The sequence below is a fragment of the Camellia sinensis genome, chromosome 13 (genome assembly GCF_055761805.1).
Source record: "Camellia sinensis isolate YWXY chromosome 13, ASM5576180v1, whole genome shotgun sequence".
Lineage (NCBI taxonomy): Eukaryota > Viridiplantae > Streptophyta > Magnoliopsida > Ericales > Theaceae > Camellia > Camellia sinensis.
The window spans coordinates 71,204,071-71,224,270 of record NC_138973.1 but is presented as its reverse complement, the minus strand read 5'-3'; the positions used below and the strand labels follow the sequence as shown (position 1 = coordinate 71,224,270).

Below are 20,200 nucleotides of genomic sequence, written 5' to 3'. Positions count from 1 at the left end.
GAGTTATATACACATTTATGAGGCAATTTCTTATTCAACCATTTTTCTCCAACACTATTTACACACACCAAATACCCTCTTTGCACATCCTTTTCACTACACACCAAAAAAATTAATTCCTAATTAGTTTACTCACTACACACACGGTTCATTCCACATCTACCCTCATACACACACACACACCCCTGACCCCAAACCCAGCTCTCCCAACGGTGCAAATACACACACCTATTGAAGCTGAAGCTACGTCTTCAACCTTGAGGACATACACACCCATTGAAGCTTACCGTGTGCAAATACATTGAAGCATTCCATCACATAGAAGCTTACCGTGTGCAACCCAGGTGTGCAAATACATTGAAGCATTTCATCCACGAAGCTGCATCCCATTGAAGCATTCCATCACATTTTCAATCATCATTCCTATTTAATTTGCAATGTAGAGTTTTGTTTTTTTCATTTTGAAAACGAACGAAGGCCCACAGAGTGTAAACAAACTGTTCGGAACTGGTTTTCCGAAATTAAGGAATTTGTTCGGAAGTAGGAATCCGAAATTGATAATTTATTTCAACAGTAGGTTTCCGAAACTTTTTGATTATTTCAGTAGTCAACTTCCGAATACATTAAATTCAAACAACAATCAACTTCCGAAATTAATTTTTTGTTTCAGATTTCAACTTCCGAACAATATATACTTTCAGTTTTCAACTTCCGAACAGTGTTATTTTTTTTCCTCCCTTCTTTTGTGTAATCTTTTTACATTTGTGGTAATCTCATATTGAGTGATAAATAATTTGAGAAAATGCATTAAAATTTTAATTATTGTAACATAATTTATACCTATATGAATCAATCACTACATATTGTATTTGAGATCACCTTTTCAAAACTTGTTTGAGCTTCAATGGGTACTAACATGGAATTGAAAAATGGTATAGCTTTGTTTGGGGATAGAATTAGGGAATAAGAGCATTAGTAATGCACTAGGATCGATTTTTTTTTTTTTTAATTTTATTTTTAACAATGTGATACTTAATGTGTTTATAATTATATGTATTATGAGATTATTATAGTATTATGTTTGATCAAGATGATGGTCATCGAACATATTAATTTTTGCAGATAATATGGATTTTGAATATCAACAACGTGTCCCACCTACTGCTTCAAATAGACGACGTCGTGAATTGGATGTTGACCATGAACAGGGACAAGGGCGTGGGCGAGGACGAGGTCGAGGTCGTGATCCAGTTTCGGTAGAATATGATATCCCCAGTGCCAGTCAAAGTAGAAGCCGAAGCCAAAGACGAGTTCAAGGTGATGATATGCCTGACATTGCTGTGGAGGACGCCTTTTTACCCGATTCTCCTACTGTCCAGGAAGAGTACCTTACTCATGCTTTTCCAGGTGGACCGACTGATCCATCAATATTGCGGAGTTTCAATAGTCATGTGACTGCAACTATTTGGCACGGGGAGGTAAACATTCCTCAGTAAAAGTGAAATCATTTGTATATGAGTTTTTTTTTTTTTTTTTTTGTGTGTGTTGTATGGTAGTTTCTAATGAGATATCATTTGTGTTATAGGAATGAGGGCCCCTAAAGTGTCATAATCACTCTTCAAAGATCCTTGCATGGCCATGGTGGTCAGTAGACAACAACACCAGATTCAAAGCCATTATTGAGCAGTCTGGGCTGCCACAGCTCTCTGTACCAATTCACCCAATAAGTGTTGCATCTGTGATCTTCCAGCTCTCTGTACCATCCTGTTTCGATGGCGTACATTGTAAATGGTTTTAAGTGTGCTTACATTGGGGGCATTTCGCTGTTTCAAGGTTACTAGGATTTCTTTTGGCCGAACCATCCTCTTTGACATATCCATTAACAATGCTTTCTCATCCTTTGATAGCCTCCCCGCATATGAATGTCCCTCAAGGTGCTCCGCAAGTGGATGATTATGCAATCCGCATACTACGGTCAATGTCCATTCATCATGTGTGGTAAACCTGTGAGCCCTCATATCAAAAGGACAACCACACTTCTTCGTACCGGTTATTCTTGATGTATTGTTGCAATCATGTTTTAACTTCTTTGTTGCTCTATATTGGCCACTCCTCTCACAAGCAAGATACATCCTGGGTCTTTTTTTCCTTCAACCATAGTCTGATGTTTTGATTACAATGACCAAACCATTTCTCTTTCCAACTTCACGTATCCAATTGAGCAATTCATCCTTACTTTTGAATACCTACAAAGTTAAATAAATATTATCAAACATTTACGTTTGGTGAGCAATTCGAAACATAATCGTTATAATTTCGTAGAGTGAACCTGTTCAATTGTGAATTGAGTGGTGTAATCCAACACAAAATCCACGCAAACCTGACTTCCTTGAGTTGACACATATTCCTGCATGTTTTGTATAACATTACAAATTTTTTATGGCATTATAAAGATTAATTTGCAATTTGAAACTGTAAATTTGGTATGCAGTTTGCAAATTTGGAATATAAAATAGGAAAAAAAAATTTACTTCATTCGGAAGTAGTTGTCCGAATTTATTTTCAAATTTCGGAAGTTGAATGTTGTAAAAGTTAACTTTGTTCGGACAACAACTTCCGAATTTAAATACTTTGTTCGGACAACAACTTCTGAAATTTATTACTTTGTTCGGAAAACAACTTCCAAAAATATATAATTATTTCAGTAGTAGATTTCCGAACCAAATAACACAATTCGACTCTGGTTATCCGAACGACGCTAAAAAAAATAAAAATAAAAATAAAAAGAAAAACTCACATTTCCTTTGCTCTGTTTTACATAAACACTTATTTGCTGATTTTCAGAAGACAAATCCTCCATAACAATGATGAATGAGGAAGAAGCTACGAATGAGGAAGGTTGAAGCTACGAATCAGGAAAGTTGAGACGCTACGAACTTGGACCTTAATGGAAGAAGTTGAACTTTGAGCTTAATGAATGAGTGCGTTCACTTCTAGCTCAATGGAAGAAGCTGAACTTGGAGCTTAATGAATGAGTGCATTCACTTCTACCTCAATGGAAGAAGCTGAACTTGGAGCTTCAACGTGAAGTCTGGATGTGTGCATTGAGACTTTTGAATTGGGTAGATGTTTAAAATAGTAATTTCACTTAGGGATAAAATTGTAATAAAATTAAATATCATTAAGTGTGTGTATAGAGGGGATTAGGTGTGTGTAGAGAGAAGCTCCCCTGAGTGCACTGTTGGTCTGACTAATTCAAAGGGCAAAATCGTAATTTTGCCCTCTAACTTCCCCCACACACTTCATCCAAATAGTATAGATTTTTTTACTTTTTTTACTTTTTTTTTTAGTAACTTTTTGACTTTTTTAAGGGATCCCAAATAAGCACTTATACTCTAGTTCTAACTATAATTTTTTGGACCTTCAAGTCCGATTAAATTTTTAATAGTCAAAATTACTCTTCAAACAATGATTATTCATCATTTATGATTATTTATAAAAAAAATATGATAATTTGACATTTATTTTGATTTTCAAAACTTTAAAACATCAACTTTCAAATTGAAAAAACCTAAAAAAAATTATGTGCAAAAAAAAAAAAAAACTAATGTTTTTTTTTTTTTTTGAAAAAATTGAATTTTTTTTTTTGGTGAAAAACTAAAAATTTTGTGTCTATAAAGAAGCATGATGATGGAACATTGATGTGCAAAAAAAAAAAAAAAAAACTTTAAAAATGAAAAAATTGGTAATGTTTTTAATTTTAAAACTGAAAAAAATTGATAATCTTCTCTGTTTTATTGGATAGTTGAATTAAATCAATAAGTAGAATGGCAAAAAAGTTTAATCTCATGCTCTGGAACACTACTATGTAAAATTGATAATGTTCTTAGTTTTTAAAAATTAAGAAAAACTGATAATATTCTCAATTTTACAAAATACGATTTATTAATTCAAAATTTGTTTAAATAAAACCTGAACTATCATAATATTTAAAAATAGGACTTTTAAATAATTATCTCTTTAGCTTGACAAATTTACGTTTACTTCTTTAATGCATTCCCAGTCAAACTCGGTTACTTTTGTCTAGGGTTTGACAAAGATGGAATATTATACAAAACGGTTATTAGCAATTATTTAACTTTCTAGTCAACTAACAAAAAAAAAAAAAAAAAAAAAAAAAAAAAAAAAAAACATCAACTAACATTATATGTATAAATAAAAAAAAAAAAATATTATTATAAATCCCTTTATGTTTTTATTTGGAAAGTAAGTTATCTCTAGTCATTAATTAACAAGAACAACTTGTGATTAACTCGACATATATAATCATCACACACGTAACCTATTAATAATTTTGTAACTTGAAAAGGTAAGTTTATCAACATGACTCAAATACTTTTTTTTATTTTTGAATACTTAGGCTCTGTTTGGAATGTGAATTGATTTTTTAGCTATTTTAATCTAAAGCTAAAAAGTCTCGTTGGGGATAAATTTTTTTGACTTTTGTAACAGAAAAAATAAAATCATTATGATTTAGATGTGATATTTTTTAACTACTAAAAAAATCTATTTTATCTTTTTATAACTATTTTAATCTCAACCCACCCCCACCCAACTTTCCAAACCAGTTCTTAAAACATTACTCAAATACTTTCCAAACCAGTGTTTAAAACATTACTCAAATACTTAACCACCTTAAAACTTTCTCCGTTCTATATTATAGAGAAACTTTTTAAACATATTTTTTGATTGTGCAAAATGTCCAACAGTACTACGTTATTCATATATTATTCTGATGGATTGTTTTGAAACGTTATCATGTATAATTAAGTTTATTGTTGGGGTATTTATTCATAATCTTTCTTCACTTACTTATATTCCACTTAATGTAAATTATTTTCTTATATTCTAATAAATTTTATAAGTGACATAGTTATCAAAATATCTCTAATAATAATAGAATAAAACACGCATTAATGTTCACATTGATAGCGCGTGTCAATATAAATATTCACATTGTCAACATAAACATTAATACAATCAAATTTATTTAATTTGAATATTTACATCACCAAGTTGGTGAGGGTTCAAAAAATATTTGTAAGGGTAAAATTATTTATAAAATACTTTAAATATGAGAATTAGAATTTAGTGAATTAAATGCCTAAAATAAAAAGACTTATGAGAATATAAAAATATTTTATAGACTAATTAAAATACAAGTATTTGAAAGATGATTTTTTTAATAAGATTTCCTTTATTGTTTAGAAATATGTCAAAATAAGCAATAAATTTGTTTTTGGAAATGATGATGTGTGTACGCACACAAGAAATATGAATTCTTGTTTGTTATTTGGAGTGTTAGGATTTAGACCATCTCTAATGGTTCATTAAATCTATTATTTAATTTAAATTTGATAAAAAAAAATTATTTTTGCTTCTTTAACGGTTCATCATATTCAAGATTTCACTTTTTTTTTAATCAAACTAAGGATCAATGTGTTTTTCATCAAATTACTATTCATTGTCGTTGAATTTTCACCACCGGACGTCTCCCGAATGACCACTTCAAGACAAAAATTTAGGAAAAAATTACACTGGCCAGTCGACCGGCCAATTGTCTACCTGGTGGACCGATGGTTTGATGAAGTTACAAAACCTTTCGTCGAAGCATTTAATATCAAAAGGAACTTTTACTCAAATTTTGTGAAAAAATTTATGCACATTCGGTGATATATCATTGAAAATATCAACAATGAATGCTTTGCCACTATTAGAGTGTGAATTTGTTCACACAATGTAAATAATATACAATAAAGTAATTCTATTTATACACCACCAAATCTCTTAGTATATACCATCTTCTCAATACACACCACACACATTTTCAATTTTTTAATTTCATCTTACTTCACACCATCAATTTTATTTTTTTTCTTCTATAATAACAAATCCTAAATTATCCTGATCTTCTTCAACTTTCTATCCCAAACCCTAACCTAACCCAACCCTAACCACCACCACGTTGTCTGCCGTCACCTCTTTCAATTGTCGCTCTTCCCTTCCCGCGCTTCGCCTCCACTCATCGTTACCCCTATTCTCTCTAGCCTTCACGGTTTTTCTTCTACCCTCTCTAGCCTTCATTATCATTTTTCTTCTCCTCTGGTCGTCACCCCTACCCTCACAGTTTCCAACAGTGGAGAGGAGAGTTACAGTAGCGGCAGCAGAATGAGGTAGCACTATCGCTCCCCTTCTCTCCCTATCATTATCTTTTTCATTTTCTTCTTGTTCTCCCGAAACCCTAACCCTAGATCTAGATATACCACCCACCACCATCACTACCCATCATCCATTGTCGCCCCTTCTCTCCTCTTTATTTCCTTTTTCTCCTTCTACTTTTCTGAAACTTTAGATCCATTATCGTTGCCAAATCGCAACCCATCGCCGTTGCCATCACCTCCCACCTTTGCCACCAAATCGCGACCTGCTGCCACCGCTCTTAGAAAACCCTAGATCTAGGGTTAGGGTTTCAGGAGAAGGGGAGAGAGAGAGAGAGAGAGAGAGACACACACACACACACACACACACAAATAAGAAGAGGAGACGGGGACTAGGGAGGTGACCAGCGAGGATGGTTGTGATGGTGGGTGCCAGTGATGGTGGCTGGAGAATGAAAGCAAGCGGAGGCAGGCGGTAGGTGGTGAAGTCCAAAATAGTAAGTTTTAAAGGGATATAAGTGTAATAAAAAATTATGAAAATAGTTTGTATTGAGAAATTTGGTGGTGTGTAAATAGAATTTCCCTACATTATATTTAATTGATTGATTTTGAGCTTTTGGTAGAATCACCCTATTGGTTCAACCAATGAGGTGTTGTATATTATTTAGATATGTGTAAATATATTTGTACTCATCTTTTGAAAGTTCATTTTAGGTCTTTATTTTGGTGATTTGTATGTTCAAATTTTAGTATTTCTCAATATTTATGTAAAAAATTAAATTAATCGAATATTAGTAATCTCATGTTTGGATCATGTTAATCTTAAAAAAATAAATAGTCTATTCTCGATATTATACTTGTTCATTTTAAAAGAAAATAAATATATTTCAAATATATTGTTACCAATATCTAATTAATTTAATTTTTTTACATAAATAATCTATTTTCTGTTTGGTTTAGGATTTTGAAAAACATCTTTTTTAAATTTTCAATCCATTTTTTTTTAAAGTAACTTTTTAAATGTTCTAATTATTTTAAAATCTAAATAAACTCCTGTCCTGTCTTCTCATCTTCTTTGTCATGGCAAATTGGGCAGAACTTGCCTTCCTTCTAATGGGTTTGTTTCTTTGTTACTCATGGAGTATGAAATCATACCCTTTTTTAAAAATTAAAAAAAAAAATTATTTTCTATATTCAGCTTTACTCTTGTGGATGTTATTTTCTATATTCAATTTTACTCCTGTGGATTGTTTTTGATAGTTATGTATACAATTTTCATTATCATAGTTTCTTTAACTTGTTTGCTTGCAATTCAGTTATATTTTTATTTTAATACTGTGGACTTGATTTATGATTGTACAATGCTACATAGCATGAACCTCTGGAAGTCTTTCCCAAACCATTGCATCCTGTTTGTGATATTGGAATTCTATTGTTCCCTCTTGAACTCATTAGGGAAGTGTAGGCTCTCTCAGCTACCTCCTTTGAGAGACAGACTTAATTCTAACTCTGATGGTTGCTCTTATGCAGGTATAAAACTAGATTTTCTTTCTTGGGTATACAATGTAGGTGTTTGGGGCAAGGCTGGTGGATGCAAAAAGACTATGATCTTGATCTACTTTCTTATGGAATCTCACCACAAACAAAGTAGGGTATGAAAAGTCTAGTTCAAATACTACAGTCATTCCTCTGTTGTGCTAGGATGAGCTTCATCACATTGTGTTTTATGCAGGTCCTTTTGTTGAGATTTTTAACCTGTTTTGTTTCTTATGAGTGGTTGGTTAGTTTCTTTCTTTCTTTTTTTTTTTTTTTTTCTGAAAGTAACATTTTATTAATTCTAACAAAACATTTAAAAGAGGAATTACATAAAAATCATGACATTTTCAATATTAGGAGCTCCATTCCAAATTACATTCTCTTGGTTATTCTCGGAGCTAGCTGCCAAGCACCTTGGTTTTTGGAAGCCTGAGAAAGGAAAACGATAGAACATAACAGACTTAAAAGGTCGAATCCGCAGTAGCGACCACATCATACCACACCCCGTCCAATCCCAAAACTGACGACCAAAAATAGGTAGAAACATGATAACATGAACAAAGAAGCAGCCAATGTAGATCAATGCTCCAACAACTCTTTATAAACAGACAACTCCAGAGTGCAAAAATATGAACCTCCCCCAGCAAAGCAGTATAAGAGCAGCTACAACCATATCACAAATAGTCTATTATAGGGTGTAATCAAAATACAAAATCAGTGACATTGATTGATTTGCATAAATCCTTTCCTTTTGCCTAAAGTAAAATTCTAAATTTTATATTTTCCACCACCTCTTCCCAGATAGGTTGCAGACCCAGTCCATATATTCCACATGATCGCAAAGGGGATGATTTCCCAAACAACCATTTCCTTTAATTTTTCCATCCTCTCCACCAATCACTTAGTGATTTAATTAAGATAGGAGCTATCCATGACAAACCCCACCATCTTAGGATAGATGCCCAAACTTTCCCAATAGCATGGCAATCAATTAGGGGATCACTACAAGAAATATGTGTTTTGGTGGCATATTTTTAACGAAGTTTTTTAAAATTTCATTGTTTATAATATTTAACGGTATTTCTTAAATGTCGTATCTATATTTTATATAAGGAAAATGGGGTTTCTAACTCACAAATTTTGTGGGAGCTCTGATATCTCAATCTTAATTTCTTAATTTTTTGATTTAAAAAAAAAAAACTCAACACTTATTGACTTCTCCTATATACATCATTTTCAACTTCTCTCATACCTATTTAATTATTTTGGAAATAATAATTATCCTCCCGTTTTCAACTTTTCCCATAGCTATTTAATTATTTTGGAAATAATAATTATCCCTTAATTTATGGATTTCATAATCTCTTAATAACAAAAATATTTCATAATCTTTCCATTTTAATTTCTCTCATCGATTTCTGAAAGAAAATATTAAAACTTGCCTTCTTTTTCTCTTCCTCAAAAAATTAGATAATATTTTTCATGATAATTGTGATTATCTATCTATATTTTATATATTATATTATAACATAACCAAAAAAAAATAATAATAATTAAAAATTAGATATACAAACAGATAAAATCAATAAGCGAGCTTTTTTGATAAATCCACTTTCTAAGAGCTTTATTCCATCCAACCCATATTCTTTTTTACTATTCCATTAGGTCCTATTTGAGATAAGAAGATCAAAATACCCTTTTCATCTACTTATGTTTCATTTAGTTCACATTATTTTCTTATATTTCAATAAATCCTATGGGTGACATAATTACCAAAATACCCCTAATGTGAATGTTCACACCATCAATGTAAATGTTCATATCGTCAATGTGTAGGGGCCCGGCCCATGTCGATCCTCGTGGGTGCCCGGAAAAATTCGAGTTGGGCCGAGGCGGGCCCGGCCCATTGACAATGTAAATATTCACATTGACATGTTAACATTAACATCAATAGGAGTGTAAAATTGGCCCACGTCCCATGGGCGGCCCGAGGCCGGCCCGGTCCGGCCCGTTGACAATGTGAATATTCACATTGACATATTAACATTCACATTGATAAGAGTATAAAATTGGCCCGCGGCCCATGGGCGGCCAAAAGCCTGCCCATAGCCCGGGGCGGGCCTGACCCGGCCCATTGACAATATGAATATTCACATTGACATGTTAACATTCACATTGATAGGAGTGTAAAATTAGCCCGCGCCTCGTGGCTGCCGAAACCCGCCTACAGCCCGTAGGCAGCCCGGGGCTGGCCCGGCCCGGCTCGGCCTGTTGACAATGTAAATATTCACATTGATATGTCAACATTCACATTGATAAGAGTATAAAATTGGCCAGCGGCCCAGGGTGGGCCCGGCCCGACCCGTTGACAATGTGAATATTCACATTGACATGTTAACATTCACATGATAGGAGTGTAAAATTAGCCCGTGCCTCGTGGCTCCTCGAAACCCGCCCACGGCCTCGGTGCGGGCCGGGCCTCGTCATTTTTTTCTAATTGTTTTAATTTTTTCTACCAAAATTTTATTATTTTCTACAAAAAAAAAAACACTAGGCCTCGGTGCGGGCCGGGCCTCGGACCGAGCCTTGAATGGGCCTTAACTGAGCCGATGGGCCGGGCTTCAAAGTGATGGCCCCGGCCCTAGCCTAGGGTCTCGGACTAGGCTCGAGCCTGAGGCCAAACGAGCCTTTCCCAGGCCGACCCAGGCCCTAGCCCTGGCACAACGGTATTCGGGCTTTGGATGGGACGATAGATCAAGCCTCGAGTCGGGTCGGTGGGCCTGGGCCTAGCCTCAAGCTTAGGTTGGGCTTGGGCGGGCCTAGCCATTTTTTTTAATTCTTTTTAATTTTTTCTACCAAAATTTTATTATTTTTCACAAAAAAATACATTGCGCCTCGAGCGGGTTGGGCCTCGAACCGAACCTTGAATGGGCTTTAAGCGGGCCGATGGGCCGGGCGAGGCTTCAAAGTGATGACCTAGGCCCTAACCTAGGGTCTCAGACATGCTCGGGCCCGGACCGAAACGAGCCTACCCCGGGCCGTGGGCGAGCTTCGGGTAGCCCACGAGCCGCGGGCCAATTTTACATTCCTATCAATGTGCATTTTAACCTGTCAATTTGAATATTCACATTGTCAACAGGCCGAGCCAGGCCTACCCCGGGCCGCGGGCAAGCTTCGGGCCGCGGAAAAATTTTACACTCCTATCAATGTTAATGTTAACATGTCAATGTGAATATTCACATTGTCACGGGTCGGGCCAAGCCCACCTCGGGCTACGGTCGGGCTTCGGGCCACCAACGGGCTGCGGGCCAATTTTACACTCTTATCAATGTGAATGTTAACATGTCAATGTGAATATTCACATTGTCAACGGGCCGGGTCGGGCCCGCCCTGAGCCGCTGGCCAATTTTATACTCTTATCAATGTGAATGTTAACATGTCAATGTGAATATTCACATTGTCAACAGGCCGGGCCTGGCCCGCCCCGAACCGCCCATAGGCCGTGGGCGGGTTTCGGGCAGCCACGAGGCGCAGGCTAATTTTACACTCCTATCAATGTGAATGTGAACATGTCAATGTGAATATTTGCATTGTCAACGGGCCGGGTCGGGCCTGTCCTGGGCCGCTGGCCAATTTTATACTCTTATCAATGTGAATGTTAACATGTCAATGTGAATATTCAGATTGTCAACGGGCCGGGTCGGGCCCGCCCTGGGCCGCTGGCCAATTTTATACTCCTATCAATGTGAATGTTAACATGTCAATGTGAATATTCACATTGTCAACGGGTCGGGTCGGGCCCGCCCTAGGCTGGTCGGGTCGGGCCCGCCCTAGGCTGCTGGCCAATTTTATACTCTTATCAATGTGAATGTTAACATGTCAATGTGAATATTCACATTGTCAACAGGCCGGGCCGAGCCCGCCCCGGGCCGCCCATGGGCGGGTTTCGGGCAGCCACGAGGCATGGGCTAATTTTACACTCCTATCAATGTGAATGTTAACATGTCAATGTGAATATTCACATTGTCAACGGGCCAGGCCGAGCCCGCCCCGGGAGGCGGGCGGGCCGGCTTTTGGCCAGCGATGGCCCGCCGGCCAATTTTATACTCTTATCAATGTAAATGTTAACATGTCAATGTGAATATTCACATTGTCAACGGGCTGGACCGGGCCCGCCTCGGGCTGCCCATGGGCCGAGGGCGGGTTTCGCGCCGCCACGGGACGCGGGCCAATTTTACACTTCTATTAATATAAATGTTAACATGTCAATATGAATATTCACATTGTCAACGGGCCGGGCCCGCCCCGGCTCGCGGGCGGATTTCGGGCCGCCCACGGGTCAATTTTACATTCCCACCAATGTGAATTTTAAAATATAAATGTTCACATCATAAAATTGCTAACCATTCAAAAAATATTTATAAGGGTATCAAAATTAAATATAAGGGATAAGTATCCAAGAAAATAGTGTAAATCAAGAAAAAAGACTTTATGGAATAAAACTATACATACATGAGACTAAATGAGTTAAAAAATTCCTTCATGGATTTCTTAGGTTAAAACACTTCTAAATGGGATTTATCAATAATTTACCCAATTAATAAATATGATTTTTATTTATTCAGTTAAAATCTTTATTTTGCCTCTCTATATCCAATTTTAAATTTTAAAAATCTTTAAAGTCTATCTAAATAAATCTAATTTGAAAATATCTCACACCATCATCAATAAAACTGACATGTCTATCACATATTTAACTCACATCGTGACTTACCTAAATAATAATAATTAAAAAAATAGAAATCCACAACTCCATCTTAAATAAATTGAAAATAAATAAATAAATAAATAGAAACCACACAAAAATAAATAAGATAAGAATTTACATATAGATTTCAAAAAGATATGACAATATCTAAATTTGAATTATGATTTAATAATATAATTATCTATTTTTTATGTATATCTATCAAACTTTTAAATCACTTAATGGGACAAATTAATCAATTTTGAAGTCTTATTTAAAGAATAATTTGATTAGTCATCTCAATTCCTAGATTTCACTGGCACTTGCGGAGGAGCTGCCGGATAAGGTGGGGCGAGGTCTAAGTTGTTGGGGGTAGTATCCTACCACTCCATAAATTTATTTATATTTTAATTATATTTTTTTCCCTGTGTGATTCTCTTTCTCTATTATTGGTTTGGCTTTGGTTTCGATTTTAGTGAGATTTATGTGTTTGTTTACAGGTTTACATGGTGGAGAAGAATTATTGGTAATGATAGTTGTAATTGAAGTATCTATGCCCATTTTGTACAAGGTTTTTGATCAAATTTTGTTTTTTTCAATTAAAACCGTAAAATTAAAGTAAAAAAATGGGTATCGAATTTTTTATTTTTTATTGTCTTTTTTTTTTATAGAAAATGTGAAAAATTATTAGGAATTCAAGATTGTACTATAACATTAGATTTTTGTATAACTAGGTAAATTTAAAACTTTTAAATATCATTATGTTTTTTATTTTTATCGTCTTTCTTTCCTATTATACGATTACTGCTATTTGTTAGTTTGTTAATCATAATTCAATTAATTGAAAATGAAAACTTAGTATAATTTTTCATATATATTAATTAATTTGTTACCGCTATATTTGTATATAATAGCATAATATGTAGGAATAATCTCCAAACATAATTTTTATTTTTTTATGTGATTAAAATAGTCCATCTTAAAATAGTACATAGAGGTGTTAGATGGCTACTTTTATTCCCAAAAAACCCAATTTATTTTTTTATACTTTTTAATTTTTTAAATTGTTTATGTTCACAAAACAAAATTGATAAACACATATCCAAAAGATACACATTTTTTTATTTTTTATTTTTTTTAATTGATAAGATATTTACAAATAAAAAATGTTTGACACCTCCAAAAAAATTTATAAAATCCTGTGCGTGCATTTATTTTTATTTAATTAAAACGGCACCGTTTTATGAATAGAAAACGTTTATAAACGCCTCCAAATGAGTTATGTCTCAGCGCCCCCCTCTGTCTCTTTTCCCTCTCTCTCTCTCTCTCTCTCTCTCTCTCTCTCTATCTCTGCTGTCTAAACCCCATTAATATCTCAGAGCCATTTCGAAACACATCGGTGATTCATCAGAGCCGTTTGGAAATCGAAATCGAAATCGATGTTCATCTCAACGATTCTGTTAGGTCCCTATGTTGTCAAATCCGGAGACAAAACATTTTGTTGATTCAAATATATTTTTTTGTGTTTTTGTTCTGTCCGCTCGAGCGTATACTTGAGAGCTCGAGCGTAGATTAGCAGGTCTCGGTATTTTGTCAGGACAAGCAAAAATACTGGTGGGTGTGATTTTACGCTCGAGCGGATTCTCCTACGCTCGAGCGCATCTCAGCTTGTTCGCACGCAGTTTTTGGTCAGTCCGCTCGAGCGGGCTGTGTTGAGCTCGAGCGGAGATCGCGGATCCAGATTCCTATGTAAAGCTGTTAAGGGTGTTTTTTGTAAAGCAGTTTTTCTAGATCTGATCTAAAAGAACTAGGGTTGTGTTTAAAGTTTTCTTTGGAGATTTTTCATAGTTTTCCTTGATGTTCTTGAGAGAGTTCTGAACTTATGCATTGAGATTCATACATCAAGGAGGTTGCTTCTTAAGTTACAAGAAAGTTCTCTTCGGTGGATTCCGAAGATTAAAGCGTAGAATTCAAAAGGCGTTTGATTCTACGCAGTCGTTAATTCGACAAGTGGAGTTGTGGTGTGGAATCAACTTCAGGATCAATTCCGTGACGAAGGTGTGGTGAAAAGAGTTACAGAAGATTCAGAGACAAATTGACTGGGTTGGGTAATTTGTATTGTATCTTTGTAATCTTTTTGTTCTTCAGTAGTGGATTGATAGTGGCGTTTCGCCCGTGGTTTTTTATTACAATTGAAGGTTCTTCAATTGTGATTTTTTCCACGTAAAAAATCGTTTGTGTCGATTTATTGTTTATTCTCAAAAACAAACAAACTAAAATCACTCTCGTAAGTGTTTGATGATTTTAGGTTGAGAGTTTTTGAATTAATTGGGTTTTGGAATAAGTTAATCTTGATCTAATCACAAATCACGTAGGATTTTCAATTGGTATCAGAGCAGGTCACTCTTTGTTTTTTCAAAACTATAGGAGTGTGATTTTGTGTGATTAGTATCATGGATTCTATTCGTGAAGGTAACTCGACTCATAGACCCCCATTACTTGACGGTACAAACTATTCTTATTGGAAAGCTCGTATGAGAGCATTTTTAAAATCCATCGATGAGAAAGTTTGGCACTCCGTAATCTTTGGGTGGAGTGAGCCTACAATCACCGTTGATGGGATTGATATTCCTAAACCCCTTGATAAATGGGACACAACCGATTACCAGAATTCGAGTTGGAACAGCAAAGCTCTCAACTCCCTCTTCTGCTCTGTCACACCTGAAGAATTCCGTCGAATTTGCACGTGTGAAATAGCAAAAGAGGCGTGGGATATTCTTGAAACGATTCACGAAGGAACTACCTCTGTTAAAAGGTCAAAACTTCAACGTCTCACGTCTGCCTTTGAAACCCTTTTTATGCGCGACGATGAGACGTTCGATGAATTTTATGCAAAACTCAGTGATATCGTGAATTCTTGTTTCACTCTTGGTGAAAAAATCCCGGAAGCAAAAGTTGTTGGAAAAATTTTGAGGTCCCTTCCCGAGAGGTTCCAACCAAAGGTGACAGCCATTGAGGAGGCTCAGAATGTTGATACTCTCAAGCATGATCAATTGGTTGGAAATTTGCAGACTTATGAAGCCCACCAAATTTCTAAGAAAAAGCAAAAAGAAAATATGGCTTTTACGAGTGCCCAGGAGACTGAATTTGATTTAGAGTCTGAGATGACGGCTATGCTTACAAAACAGTTTAAAATTTTTTTGAAAAAAAGCCGAATTTCAGAGCCCCTATTTCAAAAGATAAGAGTAATGACAAATCCAAAACTATTCCACCAAAATTTGCTCAAACTACTGAAAAAAAGATTGTAAGGGGACCAGGGGTCAAGTGTTATGAATGTCAAGGGTTTGGCCATATGTCTCTTGAATGCCCTTCGAAAAAGAATCGGAAGAAAGTCTACACCGTAACTTGGGATGATGAAAGCGGGTCGGAGCAAGAACCCGAAGAGCCTGAATCCGGTGAAGATGGGGATAGTGCTTTCATGGCGTTTTGGTCCACTTTCTCTCAACCTCTTCCAAAGCCTGCAGAGTTAGCTCTTGGTCAGAACCAGCATCATGCTCCTACCTTTGATGGGAGTAACTACCTGTTTTGGAAAATCAGAATGAGAGCTTTTCTGAGAGCTTTTGATCCAGAAGGCTGGCAGGCCATTGAAGAAGATACAGACAGGGCTGACAATCCGAGCAATCAGAGAGCCCTGATCACTATTCGTGGGGCAATTTCTCCTGAAGAACAGCAACGGGTTGTTCATTGCACAAAGGCTAAAGAGGCATGGGAAATTTTGAGCCAATTCCATGAAAGAGGAAATTCGCCTTCACTACCATCCAGTAACCTTCCTGTCTTAGTTGCTAGACTGGATGAGGTCAAGGAGAATGAAGAGCAAAAAGTGGATGATGAAACATCTGAGGATAATGATGAGATCAATGGCGATGAACTACAACAAGCCTACGAAAAGCTGTACGAGGAATCTTTGAATTTGTCCAAACTCAACGACAAACTCTCTCTCAAGCTCAAGACATGTGAGAGTGAGAATGTCAGGCTGAAAGGAGAACTTGTAGCAGCAAAGCAGAATATCGTCAAGATCTCGAGTGACAGGCAAGACTTATGTGGAAAATTACTATCCTGTGAAACTGAAAGGAATGAACTTCTGAAGGTGTATTCCACATATGAAGAAAAGCTTGAAAGTCTTGAGCTGTCACAAGCCAGATTGGAAGAGATAGTCTGTCAAAAGGATGAAGAGCTTTGGGTTGCTAGAGCCACTATTGCCATGTGGAACAAAGGTTCCAAATCTTTAGAAGACATCCTCGGGTCTCAACAAATGGGTTGCGACAAAAGTGGGTTAGGCTATGGTGCAACAGCTCACAAGGGTCTGGCCTCTACTTCACATGACAAGAAGACTCAAGCAAAGGGAAAATTGAAGGTAGACCAGGCTGATCTCTCTCTTCGTCTACCTAAAGCTGGTAAAATCAACAAAAAGGAGGTAAAACCGGTTTTTATTTGTCATCACTATGGTAGGTATGGCCACATTCGTCCTTACTGTTTTGAACTGTTTGGTAAGGTGTCTCAAAAGGGTAGAAATTCTAATACTTTTTGGGTTAGGAGACAACCTTACATGTCTAGGCTGAACACCAAGACTAAAAAGATTTGGATTAGAAAAGAGGATTTGACTTGTTTTGTTGCTCACACTGCTCTAAAAGCACGTGATTCACACATGTGGTATCTTGATAGTGGGTGTTCTCGTCATATGTCCGGTAACAAATCCTACTTCACCTCCCTTGAAAAATATGAAGGAGGAATTGTTACCTTTGGAGATGGCGGCACTTCGAGAGTCATTGGTAAGGGCTCTATAAGTGTTGCTGGTCTTCCCAAGCTAGATAATGTTCTACTAGTTGATGGTCTTAAAGCAAATCTTTTAAGCATTAGTCAAATGTGTGATTCCCATCATGAAGTATTGTTTTCAAAAAATAAATGTGAAATTCTGGATAAAAAGGGAAATACTGTCTTACATGGGGTTCGCACATCTGATAAATGCTATGGGATTGTTAATACTAATGATCTCACTTGTCATTCTGCCATCATTAGTAACATTGACCTGTGGCATCAAAGATTAGGTCACATGAATTTCAATGACCTAACTAAGATAGCCAACAAAGAGCTTGTGAGGGGAATACCTAAACTAGGTAAGAATTTGAGCCATGTGTGTGGACCATGTCAGCTTGGCAAGCAAACCCGTGCTCCTCATAAAAAGGTGAACAGCTTTACAACCAAACGTCCTCTTGAATTGGTTCACATGGATTTAATGGGTCCTACTCGCACTGAAAGCATCGGAGGTAAAAGATACATTTTTTTAACTGTTGATGATTTTACTCGATTTTCGTGGGTAAATTTTTTAAGGGAAAAATCTGATACGTTTGATGCTTTCCAGGCCTTAGTCCCTAAAATCCAAAATGAACAGGGTGTTTCCATTGGGCGTATCATAAGAATCCGAACTGATCATGGTCGTGAATTTGAAAATAGTTCGTTTTCGGATTTTTGTGATATGCATGGAATCAAGCATGAATTTTCTGCTCCTATTACTCCACAACAAAATGGAGTTGTTGAGAGGAAGAACAGGGTTGTTCAAGAAATGGCTAGGGTCATGCTCCTTAGTAAGAAACTTCCTCCTAAGTTTTGGGCTGAAGCCTTAAATACTGCTGTGTATGTCATAAATTGCGTGTATTTAAGGCCCGACACTTTACAAACTCCATATGAATTGTGGAAGGGTTTGAAACCTAATGTAAAATACTTCAAAACTTTTGGGAGTAAGTGTTACATCTTCAAAGATAGAGAGCCTTTGGGCAAATTTGACTCCCGAAGTGATGAAGGTATTTTTCTAGGGTATTCAACCACTAGTAGGGCTTTTAGAGTCTATAACCTGCGAACTTCATCTTTAATGGAATCTATCAATGTGGTTATAGACGACACAGGTGCACCTACTCCCGCAACAAATGAGGATGATAATGATGAGTCTCCAATCTTGGATACGGAATCACAAAATCAAGGAGAAGGTGCGGACCCATCACAAGAAATGGTTACAGAACCATCTTCACAGGTAAGGTCAAGTCCAAAGAGTGCCCCAAGGGACATCACTCCTGTTGCCCCTGTCACCGCAAGTCCTAAGCTTAAACCATCAGCTAGGGTGAAACTAAATCATCCAGCTCAACAGGTGATTGGAAGTGTCTCGGATCGAATGAAAACCCGAAGACAGATTCGGGATGAGGTATCACATATGTGTTATGTTTCATTAATTGAACCTAAGAATTTTAAAGAGGCCTTGCTAGATGATAGTTGAGTCAATGCTATGTATGAAGAATTAGGTCAATTTGAACGTAACAAAGTTTGGACTCTAGTTCCCAGACCTAGAGACATGAATGTGATAGGTACCAAGTGGATCTTTAAAAATAAATCTGATGAGAATGGTACAGTTGTTAGGAACAAAGCTAGGTTGGTTGCTCAAGGCTACACACAAGTAGAGGGTGTTGACTATGATGAGACGTTTGCCCCAGTTGCACGTCTCGAATCTATTCGTATTTTGCTTGGTGTTGCATGTTTTCTTGGCTTTAAATTGTTTCAAATGGATGTGAAAAGTGCCTTTTTGAATGGGTACTTGAGAGAAGAGGCATATGTTGAGCAACCAAAAGGGTTTGAGGACCCTAAATGTCCTAATCATGTCTACAAGTTAGACAAGGCTTTGTATGGATTGAAACAAGCCCCTCGAGCTTGGTATGATAGACTTACTACATTTCTTCTTGACAATGATTTTCAAAGGGGTAGTGTGGATAAGACTTTATTTGTGAAACATACTAAGTCTCATATTCTTGTTGCTCAGATTTATGTTGATGATATTGTGTTTGGATCCACTGCTGAACATCTTGTGAAATATTTTTCGGATTGCATGACACATGAGTTTGAGATGAGCATGATGGGAGAGTTGTCTTATTTTTTGGGTCTTCAAATTAAACAGTCTCCTTCAGGTATATTTGTATCTCAGTCTAAGTATACGAAAAATCTTGTGTCTAAGTTTGGTCTTGAGTCTGCCAAACATGCACGCACTCCCATGAGCACCAGTCTTCACCTCTCCAAAGATTCCTCTGGTATTGATGTTGATCCTACCCTTTATAGGAGTATGATAGGGAGTCTTTTGTACCTCACAGCCAGTTGTCCCGATATTGCTTTCAGTGTAGGTGTTTGTGCCCGTTACCAAGCTAGTCCTAAAGAGTCTCATCTACTTGCTGTCAAACGCATCATTAAATATGTTAATGGGACCTTAGGGTATGGGGTTTGGTTTTCCACTGATACTACAGCCGAAATTACTGGTTTTTCTGATGCCGACTGGGCAGGGTGTGCTGATGATAGGAAAAGTACCTCCGGGGGGTGTTTTTACCTTGGGAATAATTTGGTTTCTTGGCATAGTAAAAAGCAGAATGCCATCTCTCTTTCCACTGCTGAGGCTGAGTACATTGCTGCAGGGAGTTGTTGTGCACAAATGTTGTGGATGAAGCAAATGCTTCATGATTATGGAATAGAACAGAATACCCTCACTCTTTTTTGTGATAACACAAGTGCCATAAACATTTCAAAAAATCCAGTCCAACACTCTCGCACCAAACATATTGACATCCGTCATCATTTTATTCGAGAGTTAGTGGATGAAGGCCTTGTAGTT

At 36.6% G+C, this 20,200-nt stretch overlaps 1 protein-coding gene across 1 annotated transcript; it reads right to left on the bottom strand.

Annotated features, from left to right (window-relative positions):
• Positions 1-1,676: 1,676 nt before the first annotated feature.
• Positions 1,677-2,132, bottom strand: LOC114259463 (uncharacterized). Its single transcript, XM_028199482.2, has one exon. The coding sequence runs from the start codon at positions 2,130-2,132 to the stop codon at positions 1,677-1,679; it is 456 nt and encodes a 151-aa protein (XP_028055283.2).
• Positions 2,133-20,200: the final 18,068 nt, after the last annotated feature.